This window comes from Thermothielavioides terrestris, chromosome 2 (assembly GCF_000226115.1).
Source record: "Thermothielavioides terrestris NRRL 8126 chromosome 2, complete sequence".
In the NCBI taxonomy this organism is placed as follows: Eukaryota; Fungi; Ascomycota; class Sordariomycetes; order Sordariales; family Chaetomiaceae; genus Thermothielavioides; species Thermothielavioides terrestris.
In genome coordinates, this window is record NC_016458.1 from 2,908,808 (window position 1) to 2,930,306 (window position 21,499).

The following is a 21,499-nucleotide window of genomic DNA, read 5'->3' on the forward strand; positions in this document are numbered from 1 at the left end:
CTGAGGCAGCTTTGGGAAAAAATAATTGACCAGGGAAGAAAGTTGCTGACTGGAGGCAAATGTCCTCATGATGGCGGCTTCTCAGCTCGTGACGAGCAGCCACAGGGGCGAATGGTGGGTAGCATTTCGCCACCACCCGCCACTGGAGCGAGGCCGGGCCTCAATAAGCTGGACCGTGTAACAATAGAAACCCGCGGCGAATGAGAGCTGGTTCCTCGTGGTTGAATAGGCTCCTCAAACCAGCTCCTTCCCCAGGAGGCTGCATACCCTCCATTGCTAACTCTTTGTAAGACGTCAGGCCAGCGGCGGCACATTAATTGACTGGGTCAGTCGGACGGTTCCACTTGACCGAGGCCAACCGCGAACGTGAAAAACCCATGACCATTGGAGCGCGTGGACCTTGCTCCCTAGGTGCTCTGTTCATTGACTCCATTCTTCTTGCCTCTTGGGACCCAAGCGACGCACAGCAATCTCTTTTCGAAGGTAGGTAGCCAAAGGCTCGCCGCGCCGGCACTTGGCCGGGCTGCAAGGCCAGGTCCGAATTGCTGGCAGGGCGAAGCCGACATCCACGACAGTGACTGGGCCGCCTGGTCCCTTCGTTTCGAGGGGACATAGGGCTCTCCCTCCCGTTGCACAAGTCTTTTCTGCGTTGCTCAGTGCAGAGTTATGACGGAAAGCCCCCAGCCGCATTCAGGAGCTGGACTGTTTGACAGAGACGGACTGGCCATCACCACCAGAGCGCTGTCGGCGGAGGCACTTCTTTGAACGGCTGGCTGAGGCAGCTCCGCAAAGGCAGTCAGCTGGGCAAACAACAGGTAAGACTGAGGCGAAGCAAAGAGCAAGTTCGGTGTATACAGTAATTATATAACAACCAACCTGAAAGCGCTGGCAGTTGTGTTCCAAACTCGAAGAAACTTGGGGGCGGGCATGGGCCTGAGACGGGGGTTTGGATGAGGCTCTGCGGTGGTCCGCGAACTACAGGATGGGTCCCGTAAGGCAACCAACACGGTTTCATTGGGCCCCCACTTCACCGGCCTCGCCGCTTTAAGAATCCGGGCCGCAACTCCCTCAAGTGCCGAGGTACGTACCTGACTTGATCAAGTACGCGAACCAAGTGGGCGAACCGCAAGGAGCATCTCGAAACCGTCGTGGCAGTCTCCTCAAGGAACTTATATTACGGCAATCCCGAAGTTACGGCAATCACCGTGGACTCCCTTGATCTTGTACCCTTCCCAGGCACTGCTGAGTCAATTGGAGCTGGTCGACCCCGCACCGCCGGAACACACCGGGCCCATCGCACTGCTCCAGCCCGCGCGCGAGATATTGGAGCGACAGACTCAGACTCGCTGCCCTCTGCAATAGGAGGATTTGCTGCTGCGAGCAATGGATCTCGACAAAAAGTGGAACGCGCATCTGAGGCGAGCATCACGGAAGCCCAAAGTTTGTCCGCTGTGCCGCCAGGCAATCGCGATTTCTAGCCCTCAAACGACGGCGACGGCGACGGCGACTGCGACTGCTGTTCCAGACCAGCCCGATCTCCAGAATGGCAACGCAGAACCCGGTCGCATGGGCTTTGAGAAACACCTCGCAGATTTCCACGCTGAGTTGCTTGAAGAAAAGACCACGCAAGCGGAAAAGGCCGCGTGGATCCAGGAGCAATGGGAGGCTGCGCAGTCGTCAGGTGACAGGTCTGTTCTATGCCTTGCTCTCTTTCTCTTGGAAGACGCCGTCACTAACGCCTACCAGGGACGGGGGCAGTAAACTTGGCGCTCACAGCCCGCTGGCCAGTCCGAGGGCCCCAAAAGCGGCTGCCGCCGGTGAGGGCGTCCAGCCGCACCCTCCCCGTCCCTCTAGCCGGAGAAAGGCCGTCGGGCCCGACTCTTCGGCAGCTGTCCCCGATGACCGCCCAAGCAAGAGCCCCACTCCCAAGAGGGAGGGGTCCAGGTCCAGGAGCGTGTCCCCGCCGAAGCGGTCCAAGGCTCGCGCCGGAGTTCACCCGGGCATCGGCATCGGCGTGGATGAGTTCGACCGGGGCACGTACCAAAAGGGCAGGCTATGGACCAGCGACGACACTACCGCTCCCCCTCTGCGCCCGTACGACAAATCCAATGTTGCGACATATCAACGCCAACGGCAATTCTCAGGCTCGGCTCCCAAGAGCCACCGCCAGTCCCACACGCTCCCGGCCCGGGCTGCACCGACCTCGCCCGCGGATGATGAGTCTATCGAGATGATCAAGGAGCCCGAAACCCGCCCAATCTCTCAGGAGCAGCTGGTGGCAGAGGTCAAGGGCATCTATGCTGGCCTGGTGATGGTCGAGAGCAAGTGCATCGAGGTGGACAACAACCAGAGTTCTCAACACGATCCGGCCAGCAAGCTCAACAACAACGCTCAAGGTCCCCAAACTGGCCCCTCCGGCAAGCTCAACAACGACCAATGGCAGGCTCTTATCGCCCTACATCGCACCTTGCTCCACGAACACCACGACTTCTTCCTCGCGTCCCAGCACCCTTCCGCAAGCCCGGCGCTGAGAAGGTTGGCCGCAAAGTATGCCATGCCTGCGCGGATGTGGCGGCACGGCATTCACAGCTTCCTCGAGCTCCTGAGGCACCGGCTGCCAGCCAGTCTGGACCACATGCTTACCTTTATCTACATGGCCTACTCGATGATGGCGTTGCTATACGAGACGGTGCCTGCGTTCGAGGATACGTGGATCGAGTGCCTGGGCGACCTTGGCCGCTACCGCATGGCCATTGAGGATGACGACATTCGGGACCGAGAAGTCTGGACTTCAGTGAGCCGTCACTGGTACTCCCGGGCCTCCGACAAGTCTCCAACAACAGGGCGCCTCTACCATCACTTGGCCATCCTTGCCCGTCCCAACGCGCAGCAGCAGCTCTACTACTACGCCAAGTCGCTGTGCGTGGAGATGCCTTTCCCATCTGCCCGGGAGAGCATCATGACTCTGTTTGAGCCCATCATGTCTCGGACTCCAAACCCGCAACAGGCCCGGCTCCCGCCCGCTGAGCTCTACTTTGTGAGGACCCACGGCATTTTGTTTAGCGGGAAGCAGGAGGAGGACTTGGAGCCATCCATTACCCAGTTTCTCCAGTTGATTGACAATCACATTAATCGTTCAACTCGTCGATGGCTCGAATCAGGGTACGTAAGAATGCTAGGTTCCTAGACCTTGTACAGCGATTGATTGTTCACGCCAGGTACCACATTGGCATCGCCAACATCTGCGCGATCCTCGGCTACGGCGATGAGACCAACCCAATTGCCCAAGCTCTCAAGATTGCTCGGCCCAAGGATCCCGAATCTCAGGATCAGCCGATGCAAGACTCCGGCTCCGAAGTCCCCTTGCCCCAAGTTGATGCCAGCAAGCAGTTCCCCAACGCCCGCAGACTCTTCAAGAGCACCTACGACATCGTCTGCCGCCGCTTCGGCGACCCGAACACCCTTCCCTTCATCCACGTCACCCTCGTCTTCATCCACCATCTCACGTTCTGCCCGGAGGCGATGGCCCATGTGGCGCCCCACTTCCCCTGGAAGTTGACGGCATTCATGCTCAATACGTTGATTGGTTCATCTCAAAACGTTTCACAGGCTTTGGTTCGCCTTCTGGAAAGTGGTGCAATGTTTCCGGGCTGGAAGGAGACGCAGGAGGAGGAGGAGAGGAACGAGGGGGCCTTTGGGGAGCCTCGGCCGCGCGCGCCGAAGCGGCGGCCCCTGCCTGAAGATTTCGCCCTTCGGGGATTCCCGTTCGTGGAGAGCTACTTCCCCGACGGCTGGTTCTCGACCGAGGAGAAGATCGATGACGACGACAAGTATTTCGAGGTCCCATCGATGATCGAGGAGCGGAAGGAACGGGTGGTGTGGCTTGGACGTCGCATTGCCGAGAGAGAGGGCGGCCGGTGGCTGCGGTTTGACCAGGAGACCGGACGGTTCGGTGTCAGCCCGGAGTATGAGGTAGATCTGGATTTGGAAGTGCCGGGGCCCTTGCCCCCAACGCCCGCGTCAGGCAGCTCCCCACAATCAAAGCCCGCGGAGAGCTTTGATTGTGGGGAGCTGCCCGACGCCGGCGCGGTTGCCTGAACCGGATGCCCAATTCCGGAAGTTCGAGGAAGGGGACACCGCACAGGCAGAACCCGACTGCGACACCCTGCCCGGTCGCTCAGCACGACCGAGAGTTGTCGGGGCTGCAGATGTGGCCGCCGAGGCCTGCCACTTCCTTCTGGCAGTCTGCTCGTGACGCCGCAGTGGATTGTTCGGGCCCATAACGTGGACCAGACACCCAAGGATGAGCGCTCGGTCGCCGGCCACTGGGCACGGCCGCCGTTGCTGCCTCAACACCACCGCGTGCACAGGGCGATGGCGCGGCGCTGCCGAACAGGAGACAAGAAGGGTGAACAGAGAGCAGCCTTGGATCCACGGCTGGTTCAAACACGCTTGGCCATCCGTCTGGCCCTGGGAAGGACACGGGAGGTATTGGAGGGCCCACCAGCAATGCCGGGCCATGCGCAGCGGAAGGAGCCCTGGATTGAGGAGCCAGAGCCCTGGATTGATAAAGCGATTTCTGCATCGCGGACAGCGGTCGCTAAGCCTGACTTCTCCATAGATGGGTAGCAATTTCTTGGAATTCAAAAGTCAATTTGCGTTGGTAATTTAAGCTGGAGTCGGTGGCGGTCCCATTGGTGATGTCCTCTCGAGATTGATCCTAATAGCTTGAGCATGGAGCGACTGCTATGGATGCGAGTAGCGCTATGGACCATGTTGCACAAGGAGAGACTATACTTCATCAGCTAGCTAGGTGATGCAGTGAGAGGTTTCAACAGCTGCGGGAACAGATGGTTTCTGTCACGACTATCGAAAATGAAATCAAGATTTGAAAACACGCACTTCCCGGGCGATGTTGAAGCCAGATGTTCCCAGCTCTGCGATGCGTATCCATCCCGGCGAGGGCATGATCCAGCTTCAAGCCAGCTAGCTCTGCTTAGTCTCTCAGACGGGTCCTTGATAATCAGACACACCACGCACACTCAAATCTTCACGCAGTGGAAGAGGAAGAAGCAGCGGTCGAGAAAGAAAAAAAGCAAAGAATTAACAAGGCAACAAACAGCTACTACCAGCCTGGAAACCATCCCGCGCTCACCCCTCGCCCTCATGAGCTCTATCCCCACGCGTCCGGCCCGAATGTCGATGTCCCGAACCTTAAACAACAAAGCCTTCGGTGACCGACTCAGGCAAGCCAATGAATGATTTGTGTTCCATTAAGATTTCCTGTTCCGTTTTGAAATCATAAGACATTTGAAACCCCACGCCACCGTTCTTGACGTCAATGCTGCCCGCGTCGCCGGCCCTGGTTCTGATACACGTGCGCGCAGGAAAAGCGGCGGGTGGAGCAGCCCTGGGCGCGGGTGGCGCCCGTTTCTGCCCGGGCGCCTGCCGACTGCTGATGGGGGAGGTAGTGTAAAAACGGCGAGGGATTGGGGGTTATGGTGTTTTTGGTAGTTGTGGGTTTCTTTTTGGTCCCAATTTCGTCGTTGTTTTTCTTGTCGTGGCGTCGGTGGCTGTGGGGATGAAAATGAGATATGTTGATGGTGGTTTGATTTTGACTTCCGGCGAGGTTGCGGATCAGATAAGAGGCTAGTGTAGATGGCGTAGCGAAGGGACGGCCCGGAAAAGGTCCTTGCCCTCCACGGAAACAGAAGAGATGATCCCATACACTACCTGCCCGGTTATTCGGCCCCCACACTCACACTCCGGGCGATGGCTGCCTTATCGCGGTGTGGCTTGTTGGGAACCGGCGCGGGACGGCCAAGACGAGGCAACACGGAGGGCTGCTGCCTGTGAGCGGCGTGCAGTTTCATGCTTCCCCGGGAAGCTAGTTTGATGATTCACTTGATAACAAATTCACTGGCTGATTCGCATAGCCGCGTCGCTGGGCGCTCAGTAACAAATCCGACGCCCGAGGAGCGGAAAAGGCAGTCTCGGTCTCCAGTACAGTAATCTGTCTATCTCGGTTTGATTGGTGTCAGAGCGAGGCTTTCCATGGACGGGGTGACTCCGGCTAGGCTGTCGAGTCATCGGCCGGGGAAGGTTGAATTAGGCGGCCGGCGGCTGAAACTGGGTGCAACGCATCACTGGAGGCACAGCCGTTCGTGAAGATGCCCTGGAGATTTGGCTGCTGAGAGGCACCCGGGCCTCGTTCGGTGTGCGGTGAAATGGAGGCGGAGCACAAGGCAATGGAGATTTGATATTCAAGGGGGAAGGCTCACGGAAGGCTCACTTCCCCCTCATGCGGCGATCCTCTTGCCGCTTGAAGGATATCCTTTGTGCTGAAACGCTGCCAAAACTGTTCATGCTTCTGGAACTTTCACCGAGCAGACGCCTTTCGGCGTGGCGTGTTCGGCGTGGCATGTCCGTGGCGGCTGCCAACGCCATCGGCGTTCCGACAATTATTATTAGTGAGCACTGTGAGGATGCGAAGCAGAAACTGCTCCGATGGCCGCCTTGTTTCAGTCCACTAACCCGTTCTCATCCGGAGAGTCTCCTCGGTGAGACGGGCCGCTCTCGCAGCCACCTCCTGTTTCGAGTAAGCTTCACTGGGCTGCTGAACTCGTGAAGCACGGGTGTCTTTCAGGAACAAATTTCTCCGAGAACCCACGTGCTGACGCCCGCTTGAGTTCCAAGTCCGGTTGGTTCCGTCGCTCAAGAAGCGAGATTCACTCATAATCGCGTGTCTTACATTAGGTAGTGTGCCTTACCCACGGGGACCAATCGCCGCTGTTGCCCTTCTGATGTGTCTCTCCGCTTCTCCACGGCCCAAGATTTCCCCCATGGGTTGCCTTGGTCCGGCGCTCGCCCATCTGACCCCACGAGGGACACGAAGACAGACTCAGCCCTACAAGCCTCGCCTGCCTGCCGTGACACATTCCATGGAGTGGAGGTGCTTTCAAATGCTGGAGGTCCTCTCCGCGCAGTTCCTGCACCCTCCCTTCGGTGAATGGCGAGAACCTCACATGTTTGCGTTCCACTCGTCTGACCTGACGTCATCCCAACCTGCTCCGCACCCTTAGAGCGGCGAGCCCAGGCCTGGTGAAGGAACACTTTACTCGGGCGTGGCTGCCTGAGGGAGCGAGCCAGCGGCAGCAGGCCAGTGGCAGCCAATCAAACTCGAAATTTCGACTGTTGCCTGATGACAGGATGGCTTGCAGACAGAGGCGGGGAACCTACCTAACTTCAGCTGCCGCCTCACTTCTTCCCGGCCCGAGCGGCACTTCACTCACAACAACGCGGGTCAAGGTTCATGATCAAAAGAGAACAGCGTGGTCCAACCGGAACCGAGCATCTCTATGACATGATGCACCGCTTGCGACAACCTGACAGAGAGCCCCCCGCAAAACAGACAACGGTTTCCCAATCGTTGTGCAGGTGGACGATGCGCCTTCCACTACCGGGTCCAGTTCCCCGCAAACTGACCTACAAGCAGCCGACGGATGTCCGGAAAGGATGGGAGGCTGGAGGAGGGCCGCCCTCGTGCGTCAAGGCAGATTGCCCGGGCTAGACTGGGCAAACGACTCGCGTTGAGCAAGTTTCGCGCTGATCCCAGCTGGCCTTGTGGGAGCTGGGCGCCGGGGCTCGCAATCTGCTTGCCTGTCGTCTGGACGCCTTCTGCTGTCACCCACCTGCGAGCGGTCACGAGTTGGACTTGTGGTGCAAGTTGAGACGCAGAAGGTTTAGTGTGGACTTCGACCATCCAGTCATCCCACCCTAATGCTTTGCGACACCCTCGGCCTTCAACCTCGCCCAATCAACGAAACAACATCCACTCATACCCGCAGTCGGTGAGCCGCTGCTTCCCGCGCGGGATACGTTTTCTCGGGTCAGGCTTGCGGCTTACGTGCCATCTCCGCCCCTGCCTGATCCGAGGCATCCGAGAGAGAGGGAGGGAAAGAGGGAGAGCGAGAGGGTTGGGGGCCATCGCCACGGCGTCGGCGTTCGGTGCGGACGATGCCCCCGCGTTCGCGTGCTGACGTGGATGATGATTCAGCTCGGAAATAACGGTCAACTGAAGGCCGTCACGCTCCGCGGTCCATTGCCACGCCCACAGACCCCGACTCATAAGGGCAGGGGCGCATGATTGAGCGCCAGAAGCCCCGGGTATCTCGGGGTGAAAGAAGCCTTGACCCGGATAGGCTCCTCAACATCCGCGATCTCAGCGTCCTCGCCGACGACCCGGACGCCTGCAGACGCCACCTCGGAAGTCTCGTCTGCCGTGCTCCATCCAGAGTTGATTGAAGATGAGCTCGAGAGCCCTGGCATCGACTGGTCAGAGGCCGGGGTAAGCTGCATTCCCAGCAAGAGCTGGGCATCGGCGTCCAACCCGGCCATGGAACCGCTACTAGCGCTCCGTGGCGGGGTCGTGGGCGCACTTGCCGCAAGGACGGAGTTTACCGAAGACGCAGCAGTTGACGGACGCGCTGTCTGTCGATCATCTGCTGGCGGAGCTTCCTCGGCCTCTTCGTCTTCCTCGATCTCTAGCTCTGGGACCGGGGGCTCGTGGCCCGGAAAGCGCCCGCGGATCAGGTCCGCTTGATTCTGGCGATGCTGGCGAATTGCGTCCCGCGTGTGGGTGGTCCACGGGTCTCCGGACACGTCCAGCTGCACCACTTCGTGCGAACCGCGGACGTCGACATTCCGCGCCAAGTCGCCGGCCGAGTACGCAGGGAGAGTCGCACGGTCGTCGCCCGTCAGCTTCTCCTGCACGTCGACCAGGACGTCGACGATCGGGGTGAAATACGTGAGGCGGACGCGCTCGATGGGATCGCCCTGATCGTGGTTTCGTCCCCAGATGAGGCCCATCAGAGCGTTGTCGGACCGCCGGATCAGCCACGCCCCGGAGTCGCCCGGGACGCCGATGCCGCTTGTCACCCTGAAACAAGAGTGTCAGCCATTCTGACTGTGGCCAAACAAGGTTTGGTGGAGGAGCAGAAGCGAAGAGGGTCGAGCAGTGGAGACGACAGAAGGAAAGCCAGAGAAGGAGAACCGGAGAGTCAGAGGCAGAGAAGGATGACAAAGGGGGCAGGAATCTTCTCCCTGGGCGGTGACGAAGGATGCACGTCTCGGATCGCACCTACCACTGCTTGAGCGTCTGCCAGGGCGGATCGACGTGGCCATCCTTCGTAGGTGCAAAAGGTGCGTACTGTCGCACGGTCCATTCCCTCCTCAACTGGCCGCTGATTCTCTGCAGGCCCGGAACATCGGATGTGAAGCCGAGCGAATAGCCGCTGGTTCGGGCCAGGGCGTACACCTCCGTGTTGCCTTCGACTGCGGCCGCATGCTCCACAGCAAAGGCGCGATCCATGCGAAAGCTCGGCATCGAGAGCACGTTTGTTCCGTCCACGGGCCCGATCAGACACCAGTCCATCTCCACCAAGGTCAGCTCTCTCGGGAAGTTTGTGCCCTGGAAAGTCAGCGACGGCCGGAACGTGCCGGGCGCCGACCACATGGCTAGCGTCCCGATGCTGTACGGTTTTGCCCGCGGATCTTGGGGCACGATCCGCTCGAGGTCGGGCGTTGCCGGGTGGCACACCTGCAGCTGGCAGGTCTTTAGCGAATCCTCAAATGCGTGGAACGCGCTCATCGCGTACAGGGTGGCGCCGCACCGGACGAACCCGCCCAGCGACGCCGCGTCCTCGACCTTGACCGGGCCGATCGACATGCCGATGACCGGCCGGTCCCGGAAGGTCACGTTCTTGGGCTCGCACACGAAGTCCCGTTCGCCCTGCGTGCCCCACCACGACCGGCGCATCACGCCCCTGCGGAACTTGAGGTACACGGGGTTGAACCGGTCCGGCACGAGCCGCCGCAGCTCGGCGCTGATGGATTGCTCCAGGTCGGAAGTGTCGGCGTCGCTCCCGCCCGACAGCGTGATGTAGATCACCCGCGGCACCGCGTCGCTTGACATCTCGGGGAAGTTGTGCACGTCGACGGCGAAGTCGCACGTGCAGAGCTTCTGCAGCAGGTCGGTGAGCAGCGGGATGATGGACGTCTCCCACGCCGACGCGAAGTCGGCGGGGTCGGAGACCCGGAGGGAGTAAGGGCGAGAGGAGAGATGGTTGAGCTCATCATGGGAGGTGACAGGGGCGCGGTGCTCGGATGAGTGGGTGCCAGAGCGCACTTTCTGGGGCGGGCACTCGCAGATGCGGAAGAAATCGTGGTGCTCAAGAGGGGTTGCGGTGTCGGTCGCCCAGCATTGGGCCCAGAGATTGGCGTTGGTTGGCGTGAAGACGGGAGGGCACGAAGGTGCGGCAGGGTGGTCGTCGTCGAGCTGGAGCTCCGGGGCACACTCGAGCTTGGCCGGTTTCGGGGCGTCGTCGCCGAGTGCACGGCGACGGGGCTGGGACGGCTTGGACAGGACCGGCATTGCTCTTGTCCGTGGGTGTGAGACCTCTGCCTGGAGCTGGCGGTGCTTGTTCCGAGACAACCGGGGCCGTGCTGTTGTATGGTGGTAAGCCGCGTTACCGCTCAAGACAAGCCGGAATGCGGCTGAGCAAGGAATGAGATGAAAGTGTGTCTGAGAGTTGACGTTCAATCTCACGGGGCAAGCGAAGCTCTGATCATGACATTCTGGTCAGAGAAGACGACTGCGCAGTATATGTACCACACAGCCGAGCCGTACGGGCGAAGGACCTCTTTAAATCGACCAGCTCGTGGGTAAGCATACTGGGGAAGGGGAATCGCCACCTTACGGGCTGCGCTCTTTACAAGAACAAGTAACACGCAGTGAATGGTGCAGACTCGGTCTCAGACCGCCCCTGGGTAGCGTGGCAGGGTCCACGCGGTATGTCTCAATTTGGGGGCGCGTGCAGATCGAACCGCGCGCCACTCTCTCTCTCGGCCAAGTCATCAGAAACGGGGGCAAGGGACAGCGGACCAAACGGCACACCCGTCCTCGGTCCCCTCCTCCGCGCAATTGTGAGCAAGGCAGCAGGTTGATCCGGGACAGCAACCATGCTCGGCCGAGGGAACAGGGGCATCTGGGCTGATTAGCACGAGAATTCTCCGAGAGTTGACGGGGTGCAGTGGGCGGGCAGCTTCGCGACCCGCAATCTCCTGGAAGACCGTTGGGCAATGAGCGCACTGACGGAGGGGGTCTCCTCTTCTTGCGAGGGTCGAGGGGGGTGAAAAAACTCGGTCCACAAGATTACCCCCAACCAGCTGCGTGACCCGATGCTGTTGTTACTCGCACGTTTCTTTTACTGTGTAAGATTCGACAATCGGGGCCCGGTTTTTCGGCTTCCTTCTCTTTAAGCTACGCAAGATCTCTGCACTCATCATTGGGCAAGGCATGTGGCCCGCTCAGCGCCCGGGCTCGCACCCGTCTTTGAGCGACGCAAGGACGGCGGACGTTGACGTAACGCTACCTATCACCAAGCATTACCGAGGAATAAGGAGAATGAGGCTGTCCCGGCTGCCCGGTCGGCGTCACCGCTCTGAGACCCCGGGGTTTGAGCCAACCTACACTCTCGTACGGATGCACTACATACCTACCTGAATCTGGACTGTGGGTGCCGGGAGCCGGGCAGAATGAGAGCCGCCTCAGCGCCACCTATGTAAGGTATTCTTGGGGCGACGGGCAGGGTCCACGGTGTTCCAGGTGGCTCGCCTTGCCTGTGATCGAGGCGCAGGTTCCAGCAGATTCCGGTTTCGAAATCGGTGGGCCGCGAATCAGCGGGCCGCGAAACACCCCACAATCTGACAGAGCGATCGTTCATCCGAACTGGTGCGACAATAATTAATCTGTATTAGGCCGTCGCTGGTTCTGCAATGGCACATAACAGAATACTGAGCTAGTCAGGTCGCTGTGAGGGCCGGTGGTTTCGTTCGTTAATTCAACGGATCCGTGGGATTCGTCGGGCGGATGGGCCAATAGATGCAGCAACAAGCGGTTGGTCTGGCTGTAAATACCTGTATTCTATCCGTATATATCGTATGTAATGTATGTATATTACACCACCGCTAGTACAAAGAGAGTACACAGTAGGCCGAGCCACACTACCCTGCAGGGATCTCGGCTTCCTGTGGGGCAGAGTCGAGCAGCTCGGGTACGGTGTCCTTCCACGGAGGTTCCTGGTCCCACATGCCAGTCCTGGAACACTGCATACAAGCAATGAATGCACGATAGGGAAATCGGCACCACCTCATCGGCGCTACTCGTGGAGAGCTTGGGTGCGGTGTCCTGGCTGGCCAAGGGGCCCCAGCACTCCAGTCCCGGGAACCACTGTGGTGTACATGTACACTATCCGGACGCCCAAGCGCGGAATACAGCAATGAGGATGGCCGGGGGTGGCAGAGTTCCGCTGGGCAGCGGACGAGGGTCAATGGATCCCCTCAACACTTCGCCACTCCCTCTGCTTTTATTTTTGCCGCAATAGGTACCAGGTAAACAGCTTATTTAAACAAGGTTAGACGGGGCACGTTAACGGACGCAACGGTCAGCGTTTAGACATAGGTAATGTTCTGGCCCTACCTGACCTTGGGGCACTATCGCTCTGAAGGAGGACACTCCCAGGAACAGAGCACATTGTCACTCTTGTGCAACACTGTGCGCTTGCGGGTGGCGAAATTTTTTGTGCGACCATGATAATGGTGCATGTCACATCCCCAACCCACCGATATGTGCTACTGCGCAGTCGCGAAGCTTTCGCCCATGCGCTCCTCGCGCATTGGCGAGCCGTCGGCGTCTCGCGGCGTTACCTGACTGCCGTAGCTCCCGCACTGCCTCACTTTCCAACCAACGCCCCATTCCTTTCCGGGCCGATCTACCACGGCCTTTCGTTGGACGGCACTTTTTTCGGTCGTGATTGATGTTGAATCAGTCAGTCGTCGCTGCCCCTGAACAGCCCCTGCCGTGTCCGCGTCGTGTATGGAGAATCCACTCACCCATCCCCCCACCCTCCTCGCTCACGCGTCCAAGCACTCGTTTCGGCCAAGTCCGGAGCGTTGATTGGCAGACGGGCCGAGTGATTGGACACTGCATGCCCTTCTGTGAGGTGTCTGCTGTGTGTTGCTTCCTCAATGGTCAATGAGCTCCCCTGTCTGGCGCAGCTCCCCACTTGTTCGTTGACAGAGACGTTTCCTGTTTCACGACCATGCGAGCGACGCGGGGCCATGCCGGACACGCGGGATTGGGCTGCTGTGCGCTGCGGGCCCGATTCTCGGCTTTGCCCGTAACCCCCGAGATGCTGTTGGGAACCCCGGTCGTGCACCCGTTCAAGATTAGCTCCGGCATTTTACGGCCAGATTGGCTCGCCGGCCGATGCCACCCGTGTCGCTGGCGGCCGTGGGGCGTCATGGGGTTGCTGCTCCACTCTGTCACCAATGGCTCGGTTAAGCTCAAGAGATCCAAATGCGCGATGGGCCCACCGCGCCCCTGTCAGGAGTCAGTGGAGACAGCCTCCATACGATCACGCCTCTTGCGGCAGTTCCCACCCCTCTCCCCTGTCACCTCTTCACACAGTAGTGTACACAGGTGAGTGGATATTGCCGTCGCGGTTCGAGAACAGGGACACGGTTGGCCTTGTGCGTGTGCAACGTGGGAAGGCACACACAGACCCGGCAATATTTTTTCCAAAACTCCAAGACTGACCCAGTCGCGATGGCATCCCATTTTGGCTGCGACCATCGGGGTGAGAGTTGTGCAAGGACCCTGTCCAGCGCACAACCCGTGCCACCTCAAGACTTCCGATCCGGGGTTCCCACTACTAAATGATCGCTAACGAAAAGGACATGCTGGCAACAGTTCTGTGCACCACCACACTATCCGTACGGCGATACATACAGTGCGACTGCTGACGTTAGTGTAAGGTTCACGTTGTAAGTATACACTCATGCCCGTGTCAAAGTTCCATCGTTTGGTGGTTGGCAGGCGCTTCCCCGAGCGTGGGGGCCCCGCACTTCAACAAGCCCCGTCGAGACTCACATCCATGGATTGGCCTCAGCGTGTCCGCTTGACAACCACGACAGAGACCCGGGTTTCGTGAGGTACATAGGAGGCTGATGTTAGGCTAAAACACCGCGAAACGAAACTCGGCCGGTTTCTGATTGATGCCGTACCCGGTACGGATACTCTACTGTCCTCTACGGATTACTCGAAGCACACACCACGCCCCCGGATTGTCACCGCTCCGCGCCGTGGAACAAGCCTTTCTCACTCGCCCCTCCCCTAGTGTAGGTGTACTGCGTAGGCCCACATGTCATGAGCGCGAGTTACACAGCTGGAATCTTGTCGAAACGGAGAGGTCGACCCACGATGGATCGGCCAGCATCCCTGTATCCCATTACCCCATGCTTGCCCAGTCCCTAAGCGGAAAGCCCCGACCTGAAAGCGAAGCTTGCTGCGACGTTTCTTCCCTCGCTCGGCACCTGAGCCCTTAAACCCGTCTGCTTCAGGTTCCTCGCGTCCGCCAACGGCAATCGACACTAACTGGTGAGAGAGGGAGAGAAGAGGCAGCATACGAGGCGCGACTCCCATTCAATTGGTGGCCCTGGGCAGCCCGGGGTCGTGCAGAGAACCTTTTGTGTGCTCCGGAGTGCAGCCAGGCCCGTATGTGGCTAGAGGCCCTGTTCGTATTCCGTCATGCGTACCGCAGGCTTGTGAGGTTGGCGTGAGCTTGGCAGCCTTTCCCGCGGGGGTTACGCACGGCGCGAGTACACTACACTACACCAGAACGAGCCACCCAGTTTTTTTTTTTTTTTTTTTTTTTTTTTTTTCCCTGTGCGACCCGGATATGCTGCTCTGCATGACTGCGTGGGTAGGGTACATACCTGCCCAATGCCCGCTGCGCAGGGTGGTGGCAGTGCAGGCATTGCGCCAACGAGCATACCTCGCTTTGCATCTCGAATTGGCACTGCTTGTCTACCGCATAGGCATGTTTCGGCTTAGGTCGCGTGGGATGTGAGACAACCCCGTTTACTCGATGCATGGCAGCCAACCAGATGGCAGCGGAGGCCGCTCCGGAAAGAGGCCGCTCCGGGAAGACGCCGCTACGGGAATAACCAAAGCACCCACACCTGGCGGCGCTTCTTTCGGAGGGTCACCGTCGAGCCAGCCATCTCCGAACGATTGCATCCTGTCTGTGCCCAGGGGTCAGCGAGCGATCCGCCAAGCCAAGTTTGTATGCGCCGCCCTGTGGCAGCGCGCGCCCTTCAGCATGCAGCGATGGCCACAGGCCCATCCTCTCAACTCACTGAGCCGTATGTTCAGCTTCGCAACCAACTGTTCTCACGATAGCTCGACAATCAGGCCACTTTTTCGCGGGGTGAGCTCGGGGTGAGCGTCCAATGACATCCAATGACATCGGCCAAATTGCTGCCAAGGAGATTGACTAAGGTACCTTACCTAGGTAGGCTGTTGACGTGGCATCCGCACACCTTGAACTAGGCAGAACATCGCTGGCAGGACGCATCATCAAAAAAACGGGTGATACCGGAGCCGCTCACCACTGCCCGCTCACCTTTCCTTTCTGCACAAGCCTCCCGTCGGGCGATTGCATGATGGAGGACAGATTCGGCTGGATGACAATGGGTCCCTCCTTTGAGCTGCATACGCGGGCGTCTGCAAGCTCCCGAACACTCGGCGTTTTGCCGAATAATGGCCGAGGCCTTTCTGGGAGAAAGCAAGAGCTTGGGGACCCATGGCTTCACAACGCTCGATTGCTGTGTTCGCTGCTTGTGGGCGGGCACAAATGTGTGACCTCGATAAGATAACCAAGGGGACCAGGGGGTGCGGCCAGAGAACAAAGGGGGGCGTTTGCATAAGTTGAGCCTCCATTTTCTGACGCGCACAGCCAGGGAGATCTCGCTCGCGGCTCGCCTCGGGACTACTTCGGGAAACTGTTCTCGTCACCGCCAGGAGACGGAAACAAGAAGCGTCGTGACTGGTGTAGGAGGGAGAAAGAAAGTCTGAATGCCGCCAGCGCGCTCAAAATTGCACCGTCTCCCGGTTGGCACGGCCAAGGAAGGGCCATACAAGCACCTCTCAGGGGCTCTGAGAGAAAGAACGGTGACTGAAACAGTTGGCAGAGCAGTTGGCTCTGTGACAGCCAAAGTCTGGCGGAAAGGTGCAGCGAGTGTCAGCACGGAAGTGAAGACGCCGTTCGGTGTGCGCCACGGCATCAATACTAGTTAGACCTGGAAGCGTTGGGCTTCAAGGCTGAGAGGTTGATCCCCCCGCAGGGCTTGACTACCCCTTGCCGGTTGGCGCCGGTGCGTCATGCCCTACTTCGCATCACATGTTTGGCGTTTGCTGCCAGCGGCCCACTTGTCACCATCTCGCCTCGGATCATTAGACCACTCCGCTTCTCAAGTTTCTTTTCCTCCCCGCGCCTTGAGTGGGCCGTTGTGCCGTCACGGCACATCGACGGGATCCGCGGCGGCAGGGCTGCCGCACGACACGCCTCGTTGACGGAAACCTTCAACTGAACAGCAAAAGCAACCGCTCCTCCTCTTGCAAAACAGTGCGCACCCCAGGTGAGGCGACCAATAGTGATTCGATTCGCGATCTGCTTTCGACACGTAGGCGGGCGGGACCGGTCAGTGCCTCTCTGGATATGCAGCTTCCCAGTGAGAGGGGACCAGTCGTCTCGTGGGGCAACTGCTCTTTGGCTCGAAGCGACTTGTTGCGAGCCCGACACAGCCTCGACCTCCAGCTCCTGGTGACAGCAGTGGATCTAGAGACCGTCCGACGGCACGGCGAGCAGCCGACGGAGCTGACGCAACTTGCTGCGAAGTGCGGAGAAATGTAGCTGAACAGAGAATTGTTTGTTCACTCCTGTTCCCTCCAATTAGTAATATGTCCCGGTGCCAAGAAAATGGCCGTGGCAGCTCGCGGCCTTGTCGCGCCATAACTCGGTACTGACCCTGGGAAGAGTGGCATCGGGTGCCCCCAGCCAGGGGTTGACAAAAAGGAGGTTTGTTCCCCAACCCTGTAATGGAATAAAGTTGAGTCCCACTGAAATTACATCTTTCGAACTCTGCAAAACATCTCGGGGACGAATGGGGTTGCATATCAGAAGTGCGTCGGAATTTCCCTCTGCTTTTTGGCACGGGGTCATTCGACGAACTCCCGCGGCAGGAACTCCCGCTGCAGCGACGAACTCCTTCCGTGACGGGAGGCAACCCATCTTGACACCTGAGCCCCAGCTCGGCTCTTGATTCGCCTCCCACGACTTCCGGCGAACATGGAACCCGGGAAGCTCCGACACCACCTCGTGTAGCCCCAGAGCCCTCGGAAACGCAGGGCCTAGTTTGACCGTCTGTCCATGGACAGGACGGTGTGTTCACGGCTCGTGCTCTTGGTCCATCAATACCCCGGGGGTCAAAAAAGAGGGGATAGGAGCACAGCCCTCAGCTTCTGAGGCAAAAGCAGGCATCCCATCATAGTGCGGATTCCCGATCATTTCTCGCTTCCTCCAACAACCATGTGACCATCGGATTGGCAGTGTTGGAGCCCAACATACCGGCCAGTTCCGTCGGGCATCGGCGTGGGTAAACAAGCGACGCTGAACCCTCTGTTTTCGCTCCATTTGCCTGATCAGCAGCCAGTCTGAGGACACACCACGGCTTGATTGGGACTGGGGACTGGCCAGCTCGCCCAAGTCCACACCGTTCGGACAGCAGGCGTCCATAAGTCATGGTGCACAAGCCGGGGCCCATATCGTGTGGAGTTCGCTTTCTCTGAATTCCTCTCCATCCATCTCTTTATCAAGAGGAGCCCCTCTCCCCTTCCCCCCCGAGGACAGACCCTCGCGATGTGCGTCGTTCTCGGACTGCTATTGCCAATTTCCATACACAACACAAGGAGAGAGAGAGGAAGCCTGGGTTGCTAAAGGCCCATTCAGTGGTTAAGAGGCGTCGACAGTCCATTCCAACGAGCTCTGTCGCGGCCGGTGAACAACATGGTGTCGGTTCAGCGAAGACCCCCGCCAGCCGGCGACGGCCCGACGAGGAGCAAACAGGAAAGTGTCAAGCCTGACTCGGCCCAAACCCAAGCGCAGGCCCCCGCCCCTGAACAGCGTAGTGGGGTCCCTAAACAGAAGTCCACGGTGCCAGAGCTTCCTGGCAAGACTTCCGCGTCTGGAATCCCGAGCGGCAACGACCGCCAGGTCGGCGTCAACACCACTAGTGTTCCCGCACCCGCGCTGCAAGGGCATGCCTCATCGGCACACTGCCCTCTACCGGTCGGAATCTCTTCCACTTCTTCTCTCACCGACACCCCGCCGTTGCGGCCGTCGCCGCCGCCGCCGAGCATCTCCCAAGCGTAAGGAATCCATCAACGCGTGCAAGGGACAGAATAAGGTTGCCCGGCTTTGCCCGCTGACAGCAGCGTATTGTACGCAGGAGCTCGGCGGGCACGGCGTCGCGATCACCCTCGCCCACCGAAAGAGCAAACCGAGACGGCAACACGGCGCTCTGGCTCGAGCATCAGACGTCCTTGGACGGGCCGCCGTTCCTGCCGGCCGTGCCTCCTCCTACTTCCCCGACCCGGAAGAGCTCGCCTTGAAGCCGGCGCGGCACTTGCCCGTCGCCTTGTGTACCGACGCTCGTCAATGCTCGAGGCGAACAGAAGCTTGTCTGGTGGTGCGGCAAAGTTGGGGGGGGGAGGGAAGCATTGGCTTGGATGACCACTTGGAGGGACGGACCATGGGCATGGCCAGGTCGCAGGATGGATAACACAAGAAGATTGTCTCGGTAGGAGAATGGTGGATAGGATCTCTAATACAAGCCCGTGATGCCAGTACTTTGGAGAAGGAAATGAAAGACGCACCGAGCTCAATGGAGTTTCGGGTGGAGGGATCCCAAGTGTGAGAGCGCGTCGATGAAGAGACTGCCGTACATGTATGTGCCTATCCTCGGGACTTCAAAACGCATTGGGTTCAAGCCCAAGAGCGCCGAGGTTTTGCTGTTTGTGCACCTATGCTGCTGTCAGTCAGGTCTTTCATCATTTATCCGTTTGGTGCTGATTGAGAAAACCTTGGCGCAGCGTCGGCAATGCCCACACATGCACTTTCCCAGGAAAGCCCAATGACGACAGCAAGGTCCTGAAACATGCCTGATAGCTTCACAGCGACTCACGATATAAAAACAATTCGAGATAGATTGAGACCGTCGCAGAAAGAAATCCGCGAGAAGTAGGCATCTTTTACGCAAGGATTGTGGCATCATATTTGTCTGAAGTTGCCCCTCGGGTCAAGCCGGGGGTATCCTTGGGCTTTTATCGCGAACACCCGCAGCGGTGTGGGCCCCTGAACATTTCAGTCAGGCGGCCGGAACTCGGTAGAAACAATCAGGAGCATCTCGTGACTCATGGTTCGACCGAGTCTCACATGGCAATGCTAACCTATCATTCCTTCTCCGTCCCTTTTATCCTACGTAACACACCTCCTACCCCTCTTCTGCCCGGTCAGCACCTGATGACCACCTGGCGGCCCAATTGGTGAAGCATCCTCAACACCAACCCGACGGACGCGGGTGGAGTCCCGTATGCTGCTGGACTCCAGACAGATTCCTCCGTGCTTCTCGCGGCTAGTTCAAAATTCGTCAGCCGCCATGGACAAACAGCAGCGCAAGTAGTCTCCGAAGGTTAGGTGAGCGGAACGTGCCACGGCCTTTATTCGATGCTCGGGAGGTTGCAAACCCTGTGCCATAACAGAGGAATGATGGCCGGTGGGGCCTTGGGGTGGCCGGGTGTGACGGACGAGGCATTTGCTTCGAGATTGTTCCTCCTCCGTCTCAGCCCGACGCCATGCCGATGCATTGTCAGGAGCTGCAGCACGTCTCCCACCCATGCCCGGCACACCGCCCAGGGCGCAGTCCCAGCTCTTCGGCCGAGTGCGCAGCGCCCCCCCCCACGCCTTCAGCTACCTTTTCTCTCCAAAATCTTGAACGTTCTCGCATCGCGTGTTCTCGCATCGCTCATTGACCATTGGCAACCGTTGTCGGTGTATGACGGGGAAGCCGCAGGGGCCCCCAGAGGTATGCTGACAGGGAGCAACCCAGAGCATTCGAGGACGCCGTGGTGTTAGGTGTCAATCCCTTGTCGCCGGCGAATCGAACTGACATAATCAGCATTTCCGTACCATCCCGGCTTCCAGGCAACCACGAAGTGAAAAGAAACGGCGCCACGGCCATGGTGGCAAATCCCTGGCAGCGACCCTGATTGACCACACCCCATCTCCACCGCGGTTCGGGCCGCGGATAGGCTGATCGTCCAGCACGTTTCTTGCGCCAGAGCTTATTTCGACTCCCGGCTGTTCGCTTGCCAACCCTGCGGCTGGAAAAGCAAAAGCAACCCCAACCCACCGGCGCTCCTTGTCTGGATTGATCTGCTGTGGAAAGCCTATCGCAGTCCTCAATTGGCCCCGCCATCGACAACAGTCTGTGTAATGGCGCCAATGCGGCGGGCCGTCAAAGGGGGACTGGCGATCTTCAAGAAATGACCGTGCTCGAGCTTGTCGGCTGTAATGGAACAGCAATTGAGCGATGCGTGTCGGAGAAGTTAGAATATTCGCAACGGTGGAGAGGGTGAGCTCCAGGAAAGGCTGTAATCCAGTCGTGGTTCCTGTCTGGCGGATGTGAAAGTAGAGCTTGAGGAAAAGAAGATTCCTGCACAGTAACAGGAATTCAAACCTCGCTCAGCGACGAATCACCAGCAAAGTGCCTAGGATAACGCAAGGAGCAATGCCAACACAAAGTGGAAGACAGATGTCCATCCGGGAAACATTGGAGCGAACAGCGAGAGCATCGAGGCTGCGGTCATTCAGTCTTAAGGGTAGGTGGGTTCTGCGGCTCTGCGGCCTCCACCCCTTTTTCTCACGGCGGGCTCCCTCAGTGGAGAGAGTTTGTGTTTCCTAACCACCTACCTCGGTAGGTAGGTACCTAAACGAGACCCTGCCGCTCGACGTGATGTGTGTACTCACGCAACACTGCATTCCGTAGTTGGGGCCAACAGCGGCACGACTCCCAATCTGGGTCAAGATGCGCAGGGCTAGGTCAGGAAGTTATGGGTGGCGTTTCGCTAAATACCCCGCTGAATTCCCAACGGGCTGCGCGGGGGGTGGCAACGGTGCGACATGCCGATCAGCCACCGGAGTCAAGCAGCAGGGGTGTCTCATCAAGTTGTTTTCCGGGAAATTCTCAAGCCAAACGATCTGGCATTCATTCCGGCAAGGCCCCTATCTTCCGATGATCTGATCGAGGATCTGATCTCGGGAGCGCTCGAGCCCTTGACTGTAGCTAACAAGCGATTGAACCACACCCGCTCGTGACAGGAGGGGTGCAGCCGCTGTGTGAAGCAACACCGTGCACGGCGTGACGAACCTGCAGGAGCGGCTGAGATGGATACCCGGATAGCCGTTGGCAAAGTTGCCGGCTTGGTATGTGCGTCAGCTAGGTGAGCGGCTATCGCGGGAGAACATCTGTGGAGGGCCAG

At 58.9% G+C, this 21,499-nt stretch overlaps 3 protein-coding genes across 3 annotated transcripts; 2 read left to right on the plus strand and 1 right to left on the minus strand.

The window, feature by feature from the left end:
- The first annotated feature begins 1,301 nt into the window (after nt 1-1,301).
- THITE_2112819 (uncharacterized protein) lies at nt 1,302-4,138 on the plus strand. Its single transcript, XM_003651937.1, has 3 exons — nt 1,302-1,688; nt 1,747-3,162; nt 3,219-4,138. Exons 1-3 carry the CDS (start codon nt 1,384-1,386, stop codon nt 4,096-4,098), a joined length of 2,601 nt encoding a protein of 866 aa, XP_003651985.1. The 5' UTR covers nt 1,302-1,383; the 3' UTR covers nt 4,099-4,138.
- A 3,986-nt stretch (nt 4,139-8,124) lies between these two features.
- Nucleotides 8,125-10,432, minus strand: THITE_2143328 (uncharacterized protein; the record flags this gene model as incomplete). The annotated part of the gene is made up of 3 exons (XM_003651938.1): nt 8,125-8,938; nt 9,144-9,377; nt 9,426-10,432. 3 exons carry the CDS (start codon nt 10,430-10,432, stop codon nt 8,125-8,127), a joined length of 2,055 nt encoding a protein of 684 aa, XP_003651986.1.
- Nucleotides 10,433-17,831: 7,399 nt separating this feature from the next.
- Nucleotides 17,832-18,782, plus strand: THITE_2112823 (uncharacterized protein). Its single transcript, XM_003651939.1, has 2 exons — nt 17,832-18,328; nt 18,409-18,782. The coding sequence occupies exons 1-2, from the start codon at nt 17,967-17,969 to the stop codon at nt 18,569-18,571; spliced, it is 525 nt and encodes a 174-aa protein (XP_003651987.1). The 5' UTR covers nt 17,832-17,966; the 3' UTR covers nt 18,572-18,782.
- Nucleotides 18,783-21,499: the final 2,717 nt, after the last annotated feature.